The sequence below is a fragment of the Asterias amurensis genome, chromosome 14, assembly GCF_032118995.1.
Source record: "Asterias amurensis chromosome 14, ASM3211899v1".
Classification (NCBI taxonomy): Eukaryota; Metazoa; Echinodermata; class Asteroidea; order Forcipulatida; family Asteriidae; genus Asterias; species Asterias amurensis.
The window spans coordinates 18,776,565-18,792,304 of NC_092661.1; the positions used below are offsets into that span (position 1 = coordinate 18,776,565).

At 37.2% G+C, this 15,740-nt stretch overlaps 1 protein-coding gene across 4 annotated transcripts in view; it reads left to right on the forward strand.

The window, feature by feature from the left end:
• Positions 1 to 15,740, forward strand: part of LOC139946727 (xaa-Pro aminopeptidase 1-like) — a 22,738-nt gene continuing 6,998 nt past the window's right edge. Inside the window, exons 1-20 of one of the 4 annotated variants that reach the window (XM_071944386.1) lie at positions 1 to 180; positions 1,597 to 1,745; positions 2,877 to 2,987; positions 3,996 to 4,059; positions 4,731 to 4,835; positions 5,308 to 5,403; positions 6,354 to 6,515; positions 6,893 to 7,018; positions 7,740 to 7,821; positions 8,093 to 8,190; positions 8,614 to 8,735; positions 9,013 to 9,099; positions 9,895 to 9,960; positions 10,272 to 10,342; positions 10,462 to 10,539; positions 10,800 to 10,871; positions 11,002 to 11,062; positions 11,623 to 11,692; positions 12,317 to 12,421; positions 15,440 to 15,499. In XM_071944386.1, the coding sequence (XP_071800487.1) occupies positions 138 to 180; positions 1,597 to 1,745; positions 2,877 to 2,987; positions 3,996 to 4,059; positions 4,731 to 4,835; positions 5,308 to 5,403; positions 6,354 to 6,515; positions 6,893 to 7,018; positions 7,740 to 7,821; positions 8,093 to 8,190; positions 8,614 to 8,735; positions 9,013 to 9,099; positions 9,895 to 9,960; positions 10,272 to 10,342; positions 10,462 to 10,539; positions 10,800 to 10,871; positions 11,002 to 11,062; positions 11,623 to 11,692; positions 12,317 to 12,421; positions 15,440 to 15,499 (1,828 nt within the window). In that variant the 5' untranslated portion in view covers positions 1 to 137. Of the gene's footprint in view, positions 181 to 1,596; positions 1,746 to 2,876; positions 2,988 to 3,995; positions 4,060 to 4,730; positions 4,836 to 5,307; positions 5,404 to 6,353; positions 6,516 to 6,892; positions 7,019 to 7,739; positions 7,822 to 8,092; positions 8,191 to 8,613; positions 8,736 to 9,012; positions 9,100 to 9,894; positions 9,961 to 10,271; positions 10,343 to 10,461; positions 10,540 to 10,799; positions 10,872 to 11,001; positions 11,063 to 11,622; positions 11,693 to 12,316; positions 12,422 to 14,192; positions 14,265 to 14,895; positions 14,962 to 15,439; positions 15,500 to 15,740 lie in introns of all 4 variants that reach the window. The other 3 variants (XM_071944384.1, XM_071944385.1, XM_071944387.1) reach the window with 3 other exon arrangements.

Here is a 15,740-nt window from a genome sequence, read left to right on the forward strand (position 1 = left end):
AAATAGTGGGAGGTCTTATACTAAGCCACCAGTGCTCATAACAAGGGCACACAGAAGGCAGTGTTTTACAGCAACTCTGCAGTTTCTCTTCGAAGACATTGATTTTGATTCACAAATCGGGTAGAAAGACTTTTAAAATGTTGCGAATTTTGTTGGTGTTTGGCTTTATGCTCACGGCAGGTAAGTTGTTATTGTTTATAGATTAGTGAACAAATTAACGGTAAGGGGCGTGTACACCGTACACTAAAATCAACCGTTGTTGGTCCCCTCACGAATTTATTATTACGCAGTGTATTGAAGCAGTGATTATTTTAAAGGAAAAGGTGTTTCCGCGGAAAAAAGAGGGTAGTCGTGGTAGACATTATCTCCTGTGGTGAAATAGTACCAGGCAATATAGTAGATCTCTGTCCTTTATACTCTTTGTCTATGTACCAGGTAAATACTGTCCTGGTAGACATTCTCATAGATAGTAGCAGGTAAATACTCACATTGGTCGTTAAATGATTTGGTGTGGGGCCGACTTCCTTTGATTTAAATCTCATGTAAAAACAACTTGCTTCAAATTCCCCAAAAGAGTTTCTGTTTTGAAAGTGCTTTTTTCGAAATCAAATATTGCTTTACACGCGTGCGAAAAGGCAACGAAAGCACCGTGGTTTGGAATATTGTTTTACATTCCACAGAAAGTACACAGACGTTGAGAATGGCGCACCCATGATTTTCCCTTTGGAGGTTTAAACTCCTCACAGGTTTACTGGAATCTAAACATGCCCCAGGGTTGGACGAGTTCATTTAAGGGGGAATACTTAGATGTTCACGGGCGTCTCCTGGAAATAACTCTTACTAATAGAACTTGTAATCAGAATAAGAAGAAATTGTTGATCCAGATTCTGTGACAAAAATTCCTGCGTGGGAACGGTTGAATGGAATCTTTTCCCAATGTGTTTTCAAGACCCAGGTCCGGGGTATGCACCAAAATCTACAAAACAGCTGATGCACGGTATGCACCGCGCCTTGACATAAATTAACTCATTACTAAAAAACGAGTTTTCCGAGTGCACTAAAGTGTCAAGGACAGCATATCAAAGCAAGTTATACCATTGGATTTGACCGTTCGGTTGTTTTAATCATTAGGGCCTATTGATGAATACAATAAAATTAACATGGATTGTGAACATTTCATATAACGTGGTCACCTTTATCAGATATCGTCGAATAATAGAGAGACCGACTGTCCGCTTCTCAGATTCAAAATTTGGAGGCATAAACACTGATATCTTTCTGCAGAAGTTAAACTATGTTTTATCTTGATTTACTGTTGTATAATGTTTTCATTTTGTGTAGGCGCCTTGATCGGTTTTCTGGAGTGCGCGTTATATAAATCCATATTATTACTATTATAAACACATCCACTTTGAATTGAAATGCTTCTCAAAATGCGTTATACTATCGAAAGCTGCTGTGTACCTTCTTATTTATAACCAACAATTTTGTTGTTATTAATTTTAAGAGTGATCCAAACGTAATCCCTGACCTTAAAGACCCCGTGCAGAATTTAGAGTTACAGTTCACTGTGTTGTTGTACTCTCTCGTTTTAAGGATTGTTGGATGTAACTGCCGATCCCATTGCTTCGCTTAGGGATGATAAGCTAGCTGATAAGCCATGCTGCCCGGAGTGTTGTGTACACGATCGCAGGAAGCGCCAGGCGATGTCGGAGGATGTGCGAAATTGTGCAATAGATCCACCGGTAAGTATAAAGCAAAATAAATAACGCATGGCCTTTTAAATTTTCAGTCATTATACTTTTTTTTAAGTCTTTATTTATGTTGTACACATCAGACAGGCCTGATGCTTCGTTTTTAAAAGGGCAAAGGGCACCAAGGCATTTTCTCATCGGTAAAGGGCACACTACAATGAGGAAATTGTAAATTCCAGGAGCAATTAGAGGGCACCAAGGCAACGGGCATGGGGGCAATCGCCTTTGTTGCAAGCCGGCCTCAGGTCGACCAACGATTTTCTTGTGCCCGCAACAAACCGTCGGGAACGCGCAGACAATAGCTCAGGTCACAACAACTGAGAAATCGTATGCCTGCGATTGTTTCCCGACCGTCGGGGCACGTCGTACAAGTTAAAATTGTTCTACTCTTGCGACTGTTCATTGTTGTTTTTTTCGAGCGGCGACTCTTTCAGATTGTCTTAAAATCATCGCAGTTACGCTCAGGTCGTAAATAATCGCCAACTGAAAAGTTCCCGATGGTCTTAGCTCAGGCGCAGCGTGATCCTGAAAATTCTGTCGCCGACTGTCATTGTTGACGAGAGGTCTATCTGAGGCCGGCTTTAGTAACATCAGACCTGCATAGATTATTGTACTTTGTAAAACATGAATAAGAGGGAAAGTCTTCGCTTATTTTGGATCAATCAGAACATCCAACAACCAATAGTTACAAAAGTCTAATTATGAGTTACACGACTTCACTACTTTCGCACCGTAGGTTTACTACGTAACGTTGTTGTCGCGACTCAGTAATACGGCTTTGAAAATGGAATAGAATGCATTGACAAAACAAAGGAAAACGTGTTTTTTTTATATAGAGTCGCATAATTCGTAGCAGGTTCACACCCTGCAAGGACACAACATTACAAACTCAACAAGTAACTTCATTTGGAAGTATTCATGCAGAATTCGAAGTACTAAAAAGTCAAAATTTAACAAACGTGTAGTACAAAAATAGCGTTATTTCATGTAAAGTGTTAACTAAAAGTGTTAAATAAAAGTAAAGCTAAACAAAACAACTCTCGGCACAAAATGAATATCAAAATGAACCCCACAAACCTAACGATTTTAATCGATATAGTTCTTATTGCTTTGACTTTATAGTTTTATCCCCCTACGGTCACCGATACTTCAGCCAGGCTTTCTGCTCTTCGCAATAAAATGACTGACAATAACATTGCTGCTTATATCATCCCATCAGAAGACGCACATGGGGTAAGTACAGCGGAACATTGGATCAGAGATCGTACGTTTAAGAGAAGTAATTTTCCTTAAATAAAATTAATGGTTCTGTTTAAAGGCAAGGTATCTTTATTTGTTAAGCCGGTTGTAATCCTTATTATCATGTACCTTGTGAACATTTTCAGAACGTGTAAGAGTTTTTTAGAGATATCGCTTTAGGTCCGGAGAGGTTTACCCTTTATCCATAGAGGAAGAATATTCGTAACTGAAATACACAATATGAGAAATGTATCTCATCTAGTAACGTTTCCAAGATTCAGATTTTTGGCACACGAACTGATATCTTTTTCCATAACTAAATTACTTCAAAGTGAAATGATTCTAAAAATGCTTCATTCTATCGAAAGCTGATGTACTTTTAGAACAAATTTTTCATTGCCACTTAGTTCAATTAGAGTGGCCATTATTCAAACGTATATCCCATTAAGCTCCGTGTTTAGTTGACGCAACTATGGTTGGATATGCCAAATAAATAAACGCTAACCTTGTTGGTTTTAATGAATTCGGGTCAAAATAGTAAAAGGTTATACACAAAAAATGCTTTAAAGGCAGTGGACACTATTGGTAATTGTCAAAGACTAGCCTTACAGTTGGTGTATCTCAACATATGCATAAAACAACAAACCTGTGAAAATTTGAGCTCAATCGGTCATCGAACTTGCGAGATAATAATGAAAGAAAAAAACACCCTTGTCACACGAAGTTGTGTGCGTTTAGATGGTTGATTTCGAGACCTCAAGTTCTAAATCTGAGGTATCGAAATCAAATTCGTGGAAAATACCTTATTTCTCGAAAACTATGGCACTTCAGAGGGAGCCGTTTCTCACAATGTTTTATGCTATCAACCTCTCCCTATTACTCTTCACCAAGAAAGGTTTTATGCTAAAAATTATTTTGAGTAATTACCAATAGTGTCCACTGCCTTTAACATAACCTGTATAATCGTAATAGGTCCCAATGTATCTGGTTGGTTTATTTTAGAGTGAGTACGTGGCTGCACGTGACATGAGACGAGCGTTTATCTGCGGTTTGAAGGGCTCGGCAGGTGAGATAATCAAGAACCTCCAACTAAGAGTAGTCATTTCTAAACACTTTGCTTTCTTTTCTATATTGTTTGAGGTTTGCTTTTTGTATTTTTTTTCAAAAGATGTTTCCTATATTTAAATAATTACAAGTTTTCTTTCGTTATCCTTATACATATTTGTCTCCTCTCAGAAAAAAGTCAAGACACGAATATAGACCCTAATGTTTAAAGTTTTAGACAAAAAGAAATAACTTTAAATCAGATTGTTTTCATGAGTGGGGGAGGGGCCAGGCTTGACAACTAACTTCGATACTGAAAGATATACGACCATTTTATCATATTCCCTGCCAACTATGACAATTCATAAATATAGTTCATAGGGAACCATCTTCTTTCTCTTCCTGTGTCATTTTGTTTCTATTGTTTAAAAGGATGACAAAATCAAGCAGCTCAACAGTTACAGTTTACATCAAGCCATTTCGAGATATATGGTTATAAACACATTCATATGACACTATTGGGAATATTGGGTTTGGGTTAATTTGTCTGTTTACACCTAAAACAAACAGTGCAAAAAAAGCATTTTATCTGAATTATAAACCATTTCAGAATAGGACTTTAATACTTGAAAATAGCAAAGTTTGGCCCAAAATATTCTAACGATGTTGATTTTACACTATTTTGTATTTTAGGTCTTGCCGTAGTGACCATGACCGAGGCTAAACTGTGGACAGATGGACGATATTTCCTCCAAGCTGAGAAAGAAATGGACTGCAACTGGGATCTTATGAAGATCGGTAACTGGCTTTTCTTAATTACTGATAGTTTGTTTAATTATCAAAGTAGCATCCCCAGGTTTGCCTCTGCCTTATTTATTACCCAAATCCAGGTTTGGTGGACTTGGGCGTTAAGTGGAAGTTTGAAATTGCTTTAAATTGGTTATTATTGGAGCTAGTAAAGAATTTTGGAATATTTATATTTGTGATGAAACTTTAACAAAACAACAAAATCTAAAAGGTGTCCACATGTATTTATCATCTGAGTTGTTGTCCCAAATTGGTTCCAATAAGGTTAGATTTTTACCCCCGATTGGGACATTTATCCCAATGAAGGTAACAAAGGTCCCAAATTGAGCAACTATTCAGGAGTAACAACACCTCAGGTACATTAACGTTTACATTCAATTCAGTTGTACTACATCCAATGTTTTAAAACCTGTTTCAGTGTGAACATTTTTTCCAGTTAAAGTTTTTACCTAATTGTTTGCAGGTGGTGGATCTACTGACCCGTCAGCAAGCGCATATTTAGCAACAACACTTGCAGATGGAGATGTAGTAGGATTTGACCCTGCACTGATGTCAGTCAGTAAGTACTGAATGCAGACAAATACAAAAGTAAACTATTGATTTGACATCTATTATTGATTTGATATTTATCTTTGACAGTTCAAAACGTGGATTTGTCGCCCTAAAGCTAACTGCAATTGAATCTGGCCTCAGAGGAACTTCATACAATGAACTTTATGTTATTTTTATTTTCTGATTGAGAATGGGATTTCCAATAACAGGTTCCATGGAACAACATTTATGTGCACCTAATCCCATACTTAAAGTGCCAGACTGTTTCCATCCTCATTTGGGGGAAATGTATTTACTTGGACAACAAAAGATGAGATACTGCAAACAGTTTCACCTTCTAGTTGGTAAGACACTTCTCTAGAACTGCAAGGGTCGTGAGTTCGAATCCCACCCGAGTAACATGCCTGTGATATTTTTTCACAGGACTCGGGAAATTACCGAGTGTACAATGCTAACACACATCGGTGTATGGGTAAAAAAAGATTAAAAAAAAAATATCCCCGATGCAAATTTAACATCTCTTATTAATAAAGTTTCTACAATGCTGGATCTGCCTTCTCTTTCAGTCATATAATTTTGTCTAAGGTAATGTATCCATTAACAACTACAGGAACATAGGCAGTGTGTTGCTTTTAGTATTATCTTCAGCTTCAAATGAGCTTGATACATGCTTGCCTCTTACAACTGTGGCCTTGGTTCGATTCTAGGTTGGGGACATATGTGACTATAGAGATGTGCATTGCTCCACTCCCTAAGGGTTATTTTCTGTGTCCTCCGGTTTCCCACCCTCTGGAAAAAAAAAATCTTCATCTCTGATTGTGGTCAGGGGTCAATGAGGCTGGCTCCTAAAGCAGCTTTAATGCCTTTTTGGTTTAACAATTAGTACTCACAGCTGAGAAGCTGGGTGATAAAGCAAAGACATTTAAAGTGACCTACCTTTTCTTGCACCCTCTTCAGGTGACTTTCAGGCCTATGAGGCGGCCCTCAAGGAACAATCACCATCTAAGATGATCAACATGACATCCATCAGTACAAACCTTGTTGATGAAATCTGGGATGACCAGCCATCATACAATTCAGAAACTGTCATCACTGTCTTAGATGCAGCCAAATACACAGGTATGATACTACAGAAAAGAAGAAGAAAAAATAGAACATATTGAAATCAAACTTGTTTTTAAATTACACACTACATGTTCAAGTGAAAGCCATTTGAACCAAGCTGAGTAACAGGGGACCTGAGCGGTGGTGAATACAAGTTCTTGTTACGGTAACAAATTAAAATCAGTACTTGCTGATTTGCACCAAGCTCTACAAATATGATTGAGGATATGTATTGATAAACCAAACCAAGCTGGTTGCTGTGACCTGTGTATCGAGTATATACCTAACCATTAACTGCTTCTCCTAACACATGAGAGTAAGTACGAACCAGGAAATTTGTGTATGAGACTTTTAATGACAATATTTGTTTTGTTTGGGATTTTTTTCGCCAGGTGAGACTTGGCAGCAGAAGATCATTGATGGTGCCCCAGGGCAGGACAGTGTTCGCAAACAACTCCAAGATATGACAGCAGAGACTGTTGACGGATTGGTTATCAACAAGCTTGATGAAATCGCATGTAAGATTGTATTTTATTAACATTTTCTTGTAGTAGATAGGGGCCGTTGCCCGACACAGAGGCGTTTAGCTGCGCTCTCTTCTCAAGTCCCTTCAGCCTCCATTCAGTGTCATAGTCACTGCAGGCTTTCCTTGTGTATGATATCCAGATCTTTGGGAGGTAAAGGCCATTTATATTTTGCTAATGCCACTTCCATTGGAAAATCTTAAAGTCTAATTGGACATTTTGGAAGTGGTGCAAAGACAAAGACGAAGGCAGCAATTTTATGCTAAGCAATAATAAGCAAGAGACCAGTTACAGGTTGTACATGTGATATTGTGTTTTGGATGGTAACCTTATTCAGGTAAGCATAATTCTTTGCGCTTGATAAGCAGCTGTCTGAAATTGGGCACAGGTTTATCCACTTCAGTATGATTTGAGCTGATCTTCTCTCAAATCTTCTCTTCAAATAGTCTGGTTAATAATCTCATCCACTTCTCTTAATTACCAATCTAGTATAAGCATGAAATCTATATGAAAAATAGAATTCAATTCTTGTAAATCAAATGAAATCTAATCTATAGCTCAGGTAGTTACTTATAAACATATATCAAGATGATCCAAAAATAACTTAACCCCAAAGTGAAGCACTGAGTGGTATTAAATAATCTAGATTGGCAAAACTTTCTTCTAATGAAGTAACCTAACAACTGTTTATCTTTTTCATTTTTTTTTTTTTCAGGGTTGTTTAACATCCGTGGTGATGATATCCCATACAATCCAATGATTGTCTCATACGCCATTGTAACCATGACAGAACAAATGTAAGTTCCTATGACATCTTGGTTCAAGTTCAAGTTATTTTCAAGAATATTTCATTGATTAATAATAATAAAATACTAATTATAACAATGCATTGTAATGCAACAAATCAATCTAAGGAGATGTTCAAGGCAGATGACAATGTAAACAAAACAATTCATGTATACATGTACATATCCAGTGAAAAGAAAGCAGTATAACAATCCTGCTTTTAGGTAGGCTTCTTAGATAGAAATATAAAATCTACTTTTTCTGATGTTTGGCCTCTTGCAGTCTGTATCTCTATGACAGCACATCAACAAAGAGAGTACCAGATGAAGTCAAAACCCATCTCAATTTTGATTCTGGTTCAAACGCCTGTACATCATCACGTAAGTACAACCAAATCAAGACTCTACTACAGAGTTACTCTGACTACCACACTGGAGTTATTACATATCAGCATCAAAAACTTCAGTGACAAAAGCTTGTGATTGTTAAAAGACCTTAGTGTGTATAAATAAAACAGTTTCCTTAAAAAATGAACAAGGGGCAAAGACACATTTGTTATGGTTTTTTTTTTTTTTTTTTTTTGGGGGGGAGGCTATTTGGAGGGGACAAGCTTGGTGTTAAGTCTTGGTTGGGGCTATAGTGTATCAAACACTGCATTTGTGCATTTGGTCATATTGGGGGGGGGGGGGGGTGGGGTGCAAGATTTTTAGGCAGGCAGAGGCCCAGCCTTCTTTTGGTGGTTATGCAATTGTCATTGTCTGGGGGAAAAAACTTATTTTCCCAGTATTTAATTTCATCAACAGCTTGTGTCATCATCAAAGACTATGACATGTTTTTCACTGACCTGGCAAACATGAGTGCTGCAATAAGTGGCAAGATGCTGGTTAGTGATGCTGCAAGTTATGCTATCTACGATGTTGTTGGGGTAAGTTTCAATGAGAGGAATATATTGAGGACCCCTCCCCCTCTCCTACCACTCTACATGTAGCTAAGTAAATTGAGATTTCTAGAAAAAATAGCCATACTGTGTTTTGCTAAAGCGTTTCATGAATTTTAAATCCCATTTATAGTTCAAAACAATTTACTATAGACTACCTTATGATTTGATAAGTACCACATTTCTCCCTATACCCCATCTCCAAAAAAGCGCCATAATAACCAAACTGAATTAAATGATTTTTGTGATTATTTTGTTGTTTTAGGATAAGCGTTATGTAACAGCTTCTCCACTTCTTCTCATGAAAGCAGTAAAGAGTGAAACAGAGGCTCTAGGCATGGAAGAAGCTCATGTAAGATCAAATTAAGGCATTTTGTTACTGGTTTGAGTAAATGGATAACCATACTCTATACTTCTTAGAAGTCATAGTTTAACAACAGAAACTTTTAAGTTTTTGTAATAGAGGAAGCTCATGTAATTCCTAGCCAAGGCATTTCTTAAACTGATCTGAGTACGGAAACACTTTGTATAGGTAGGTAATGTTGAAGACAATGGACACATTTGGTAATTTTCAAAGACCAGTATTCTCACTTGATGTATCCCAATGTATGCTAAAATAACAAATCGGTGAAATTGGGCTTAATTGGTCATCAAAGTCACAAGTAAATAACGAAATAAATAAAACCATTGTTGCACAAATTTGTGTGCTCTCAGATGCCTGAGAAAGGCTTCAAGCCTGAAGTCTTTCTCAGATCCAAATATTTGAGTTAGAAATTACTTCTTTCTCAAAAGCTATGTTGTACTATATACAAAGGGAGTTGTTTTCACAATGTGGTGTACTACCAACAGCTCTCTGTTGCTCGTTACCATCTATTTCAAACTTATCAGGTTAAAGTTAAAAGACAGGAAGCCTTTGCAATATAGGAAGCTCTTTAGTGAGACCAAGTTAAGCCATTTCCTTACTGTTTGAAAATGTGGCTAACCATACTTTAAACACATTATAGTAGATAATTAAAAGACAAGAATCTCATGTAAATGTAGGATATGACAAGTTTTATATTATATAAGTCTTTGAAATTGTTTCAGGAATCGTTACAACAAACAAACTCTGAACCTTCTTTGATATTTTACAACATTTTCTGAATAGGCCATGGATTCCGTCGCATTGTGTAATCTTGGGGCTTGGATGCAAAAAACCATTGACGGTTTAGAGGTAAGATGATAAACATGTTTTATTTAGAGAATTTGTAATCAAGTAAATGATCAGACTTTTATAGACTATTTGCAAATATTGAAAACACAATGAAGTGATGACAGATGAAAATTTCAACTTATGTGGCAACCAATTCAGTGCAAATCCCTCTTCAGTAGAAACAATAACAATCCTCACTGAATCTTCTAATACTTATAACGTACAATTTCATCTTACAACACTGCCTTCGTGTCTAGACTTTCAGATTAAGCATAGCAATTAAAAACAGCCATTTCTAAATTCAACCTTTTATGATATAAATTAATTTGCAGGATCCAATGGTAGGAGACAAAAGTGTGATCAGTGAGCAGATTGTTATGCAGAAAGCTATTGAGTTTAGAGCGTAAGTACACATTACTTTTTTACTTTTTTAGTAACTCTAATAATTTACTTGAGTGATTTACCCACCTTATCTATATTTTGTTTGATTGATTTTTAATTTTCTTTGCCTAAATTGAATAGTGCGTTTGAGGACAACCGAGGATTAAGTTTTGGGACCATTGCTGGGTTTGGACCACATGGTGCCATCATTCACTACACGTAAGTACCTTTTTCTGATTCCCTTTGATTTGTCTTTGTAACTCATTGCCATAACTGCTTCACTGCTCCAAGGAGTTGATAAAAGTACAGAATTGTGTTTTAAAGGTGAAGTTACCACTTTCATACTTTACAGTGGTATAGTGTTCGGTTGTCTTAAGCTAGTACCATTTTTTTCCTCCTTGCAGGGATAGGTCACGACAGTGGATTATGTAATCCATTCTAGATCTCAAAATCAATACATTTATATATTTGTTTAATAGATCTACACCAGAAACCGATGTTGCCATAACAAAAGGCAGTACTTTCCTGTTGGATTCTGGAGGCCAGTACTTGTAAGTAAATTGAATCTCAAATGTTTTGCTGGATATGTGAATAGAATGCTAAAGCAACAACATTTTGGTAACAAAGTAAAACTATTCTTCAAGCCTATTAAGCAACTGTTTCCACTTTCCATAATTTCAGGCAAGGTACATGTGACATCACCAGGACCTTTCATTTTGGTACTCCAACCGATTTCCAGAGGGTGAGTGACTCACAAACACTTCACATAACAGCCCCAGTTAGCATTTCTTCCAACTGAACAACTTCTACAAATTATATTCACAAGCCTTTGTAATGTACTTGACTTAAGGGTTGAAACAAGTAATGTTCACATCATGTGGACAAGGTTCTTGCAATATCAACCAGAAACAGATAAGGAGGGAAGGAGTCTGGAATACTGTGACTCTCCCATAATGAGAGTTATCATACACTATACATCTTAGTGTGAAACTGGTACAAAAACTCTTACTTGACAAAATTGAACCACCACAACCATGACTGGATAGACTATGAATTATCCCATCTCTGGCAACTACCTGAAATCCATGCAGACTACTGCTTGCTTATCATACTCTATCCAAAGAGTAATTATAAGCCATATTGGTGAGGATCCACTTGAAATCAAACAACAAACTCTGCATTGTTTGGCTAAGTTAGCATTGCAGTACTGGACTAAATCTATCAAACTAAAGGAGAATGGAAGACCCGTAGTGCACTTAGGATATTGTACCCTAATGAGCTTTTTTTAATATCTCTCTTTAGGAAGCATATACTAGAGTTCTACTGGGGAGCATTGACTTGGTTATGGCTGTGTTCAGAGATGGCATTTATGGTAAGTTCCTCGTTCTCAATATCAAGATTATCAGGACTTTGTTTTGTTTTCTCTTTTGAGAAAACATAGAATGTTTTCACCACGAATGGGGGACTTTTAAGATGCTTGGTGGCAGCAACATTACTAGGTAATATCCATTGTTATCGGTAATGTGCGCATGCTCAGAACTATGTGAACAATGTAAGTTTACCCGGTAAGTCTGCTGCCTAGTGTCCCAAAGTCTCCCATGAGCGAACACTTGGACATATCCACGGCCGATAATCAGCCATGTTATGCTAGAATATCAGGAATAATCCCAATATGCAATAATAATCAATGGTAGTAAGCCTATTGAGTCTCTCATAATCCTCATTTTACACATGAAAATGTTGAATGTCTGAAATCAGGAATGAACAAAATAATCCAGAGAAAAAAAGGGAGATGTCAAGCATGTACTCCAGTACCACATGGTCCTGTTTGTACAGGGGAGTTGTGTTATTTCTCAAGTTTGCAAGTAAAGTACAAAGGTGACATGTGGTCCTGGAGATAAATGGAAGTCATTCCTACAACTAAGAGACTTTTTTCATCATTGATGAAATTAAAACTACATTATTGTGACCATTGATATTTTTTATAAATAATCAGGCCGGGATATTGAAGTATACGCAAGAGGCAATTTGTGGCAAGGAGGATTGGACTATAACCACGGTACAGGACATGGTATTGGGCATTACCTCAATGTCCATGAAGGTATGTAGAATTCATGGTTTCAATGTATAACAGATTCAAATGTCATCTTGGGGAGCATCACTCCACACTCGCTAAAACTAGAAGCAAAAAATACCTGAACTCCCAAACAAAGGTATCAAATTTCACTATATGCGCGCAATTACAAGTTGTACTTGTGCACACACTAAAAAGTGCAGTTTGTCGCGTTGATGATACGGTGATTGTTTGACAGCTGGAAATTTTGAGCAAAAAAGTTCCATTGCAGTTGCTGATTCTGATCATTGGGATCTCAGGGAGTGAGTATTCAATTGAATACTCTGGACAAGTCTTCTATAAAGTGGAACAGAATGTCATCAAGGAATAAGGAAAAATTTACAATTTTTTGGTTGCTGTTGTTTACATCCCTTGTCAGATAAAGCATCATTTACTCAGGTTTTTCGAGATCAAAATTTAGCACTTGACTGGATGAGGCATTGTACGTTATCATTCAAATGCATTAGAAAGCCCTCTTAAAATGTCAGTTTCAATGTTACTTGAACCAAATTGTGGTAAGAATGGGTAGCAGCAAGGTATTTGGGACAGGGCAATGATATATCACCTAACCCTATGGTTAGGGTTTTTTGTAGATTTTGTACCGTTTTGAGTTAATCAGGAGCTGTGTTCAACCACAATGTGAATATACAACACAGAAAAACTGTTTTTAAATGTTTAAAGAATTAAACAGAGTCATGGACAAAATTCTGATGATCTGTTTTTATCAATGCATACTAACCTGTTTTGTTGTTTGTCCAAATCGTTTTTAGTAGGTCCGCATGCTTTCATTTTCAGATCATAAATACGAAGAAGATGTTGTCAATATTTACTTTGTATATGTTTCATTATGTATGGGACAAACCATGGAGTGAGATGTTCTTAAGTTAAGAAAGTTAGTTTATAGACCCATCCTTGCTAGGGGATGCAGTTGGCAGATAACAATTTGTGCCGTAAACTTCAACCGTCCAAGATGTCAGAATGTAACGACCAACAGGGTATCTGATTCATAATATGACACTACATTTACTATGATTTGCCCAGGTATGTTTAGTGACTATAATCATGCTAACGAGCATCCAAAGGTGGCATTCAACAGATGGAGTGGAACAATACCTTTTCATTCAACCTCGTTCCCAGTGGTGAACGATCTCTCCAAACCATTTCCCCCAACATTTTTCCAGCATGCCTTGCTCACTCATTACCCCTGGTATATTCACTTTATGTGGTAATATGACACACTTTAAATTGGCCTGTGGTTGATCCACATGCGCATGCGCTCAAGTACATGCGGGAAAAAAAAATAGTATCTCGCAAAAAGGGCAACTTCATTGTCCAATCAATTCTTCTCAAGTTGATCTTGTGACAAAAGTAAAATCATAATTCATTTAAAATGGGACTTGCATTTTAACAAGTATACTCAGTATCATATAACAAGTGTACTAAGAATCATACAAGCGCCATACAAGTGCTCAAAAGTTTGTAGCTAGCTAGTCACTATGAGGAGCCAGTCAGCGATATTTGTCAGTACATCCCTACTAGTGGACACTGAGGTATCGTAAAGCTTGCTGCCCAGGGTAGCAAACCGCTACTCAAAGAAAGTTATATCAGCCTTAGGTAGTTATTTGTTTGATCTAGATGCAATTCCTTGTGTCAACAATCAATAAATTAGTAAAGCTATATATCCCCTCTAATATTCATCATAGCATCAAGTGCTGAAACTCCAGGTGTTCCCCGCTACTAATAAAGTTTATTAATGTAGGTCCAGCCAGGATCAGGATTGGAGTTAGGCAAGGAGAGAAACCATTACAGACAAATATGTTTCAATCTGATGGTATGTTGAACCCCATCCCACCTTCTGCCCCCTCCCTATGCCTGTCTGGGAGCAACCACTAACCTCCAAAATGCATGATGCTTTTAACCGTAACATCCATCATTCACATTTCTTCATACTGGGATTTTCATACTTTTTATTTCACAGCTTGGTGGATAAGTGACGCAGTCCACTTATTTTAGTTGAGCAAAAATGTTACTAATAAATAAGTCTTGAGTCAAGATGCTAATATTGTGTGGTAAATCATCCATGAGCATTAGAGGGCAAACAACCCACTACTTTACAATCTGATTTACATAAAATGATTGAATCACCCCAAAAAGTGGATATTCCTTGTTGAAACATATTCACCTTTGACCTTAGAGGAAGCTACCTGCCAGTAAAAAGCCAACCAATGAGAAACATGGTACCTACAGAGTCGGCCAACACCCACGATGGAGACGTTCTTCGAAAAAGAGCCTCTTCGTAGCAATACACATCTACTATACGTATTACAAACTTCCACTATAACTTGACAGGACAAAGTTCACAGTTCAAGGTTCAACTCTAAGGTGTGTCATCTGAAAAGCTTCACAATCAAGTGTAGATTTTTGTTTCTTTTATTTTAATTATCAACTGATTTTCACATCAGATCCCATAAATGTTGCCAACTACCCGGGAGAACAAAGTTTACGTTTAAATGTTTGTGAATCAAATGGTATGTATGGCTTGAGAGTGTAGTGTAATGCAGTGCTGTGGCTATCCTAAAGCATGTACAGTTTCTCTTGCAATCCTTTTACACCTAATGTTGCAATGCATTCACTGCTATGGGTAGTCTGTAAGTATTAGGGAAGAGTAGGGGTTACCCTCAGTGTTTCTGGCTTACATAGCATTTAGCACCCTACAGGTTTCCTCGGGCTTGCAAGCTACAATTATTGAATTCACTTTCTGGTTAACCTTAGCATCTTGGCTCATGACTGTAATCCATCATGCATCCCTCATTGTACACTTCATCTTTTCCATCCTATCATACAAACTTAACAGGTCAAAGGTAACAAGGTTCAAGTTCAAGGAGCTTTATGAATCAGTTAACACCACCAGGGTTCTATTTTTGATCTTTTCAAATTGCATTGAAAGGATTCATAAATTGACAATCTTGGTCCTATTATTTTCTTATCACCTAATATCCACATCAGATCCTATAAATATTCATGACAGATTACAGAGTATACGTTTAGACGTCTTTATATCAGATGGTATGTATGGCTCGAGACTGAAACGCATCTGCAACTCATGCTCTTAAACATTTAACAAGTGCTCTCCATTCTTGAATCATCTCACACTGCGAATGCTACTGCAAATGCTTAGTTTTTAGAGCACTTGTGATTTAGCATGCTTGCAAAATTTATAATGAATTTGAAAAAATCACAAATTTCTTTGAGGCCTTGATTCAGTATCTATTGCAGTTTTTGCTTGATACAGCAATAGAAGTAGGTA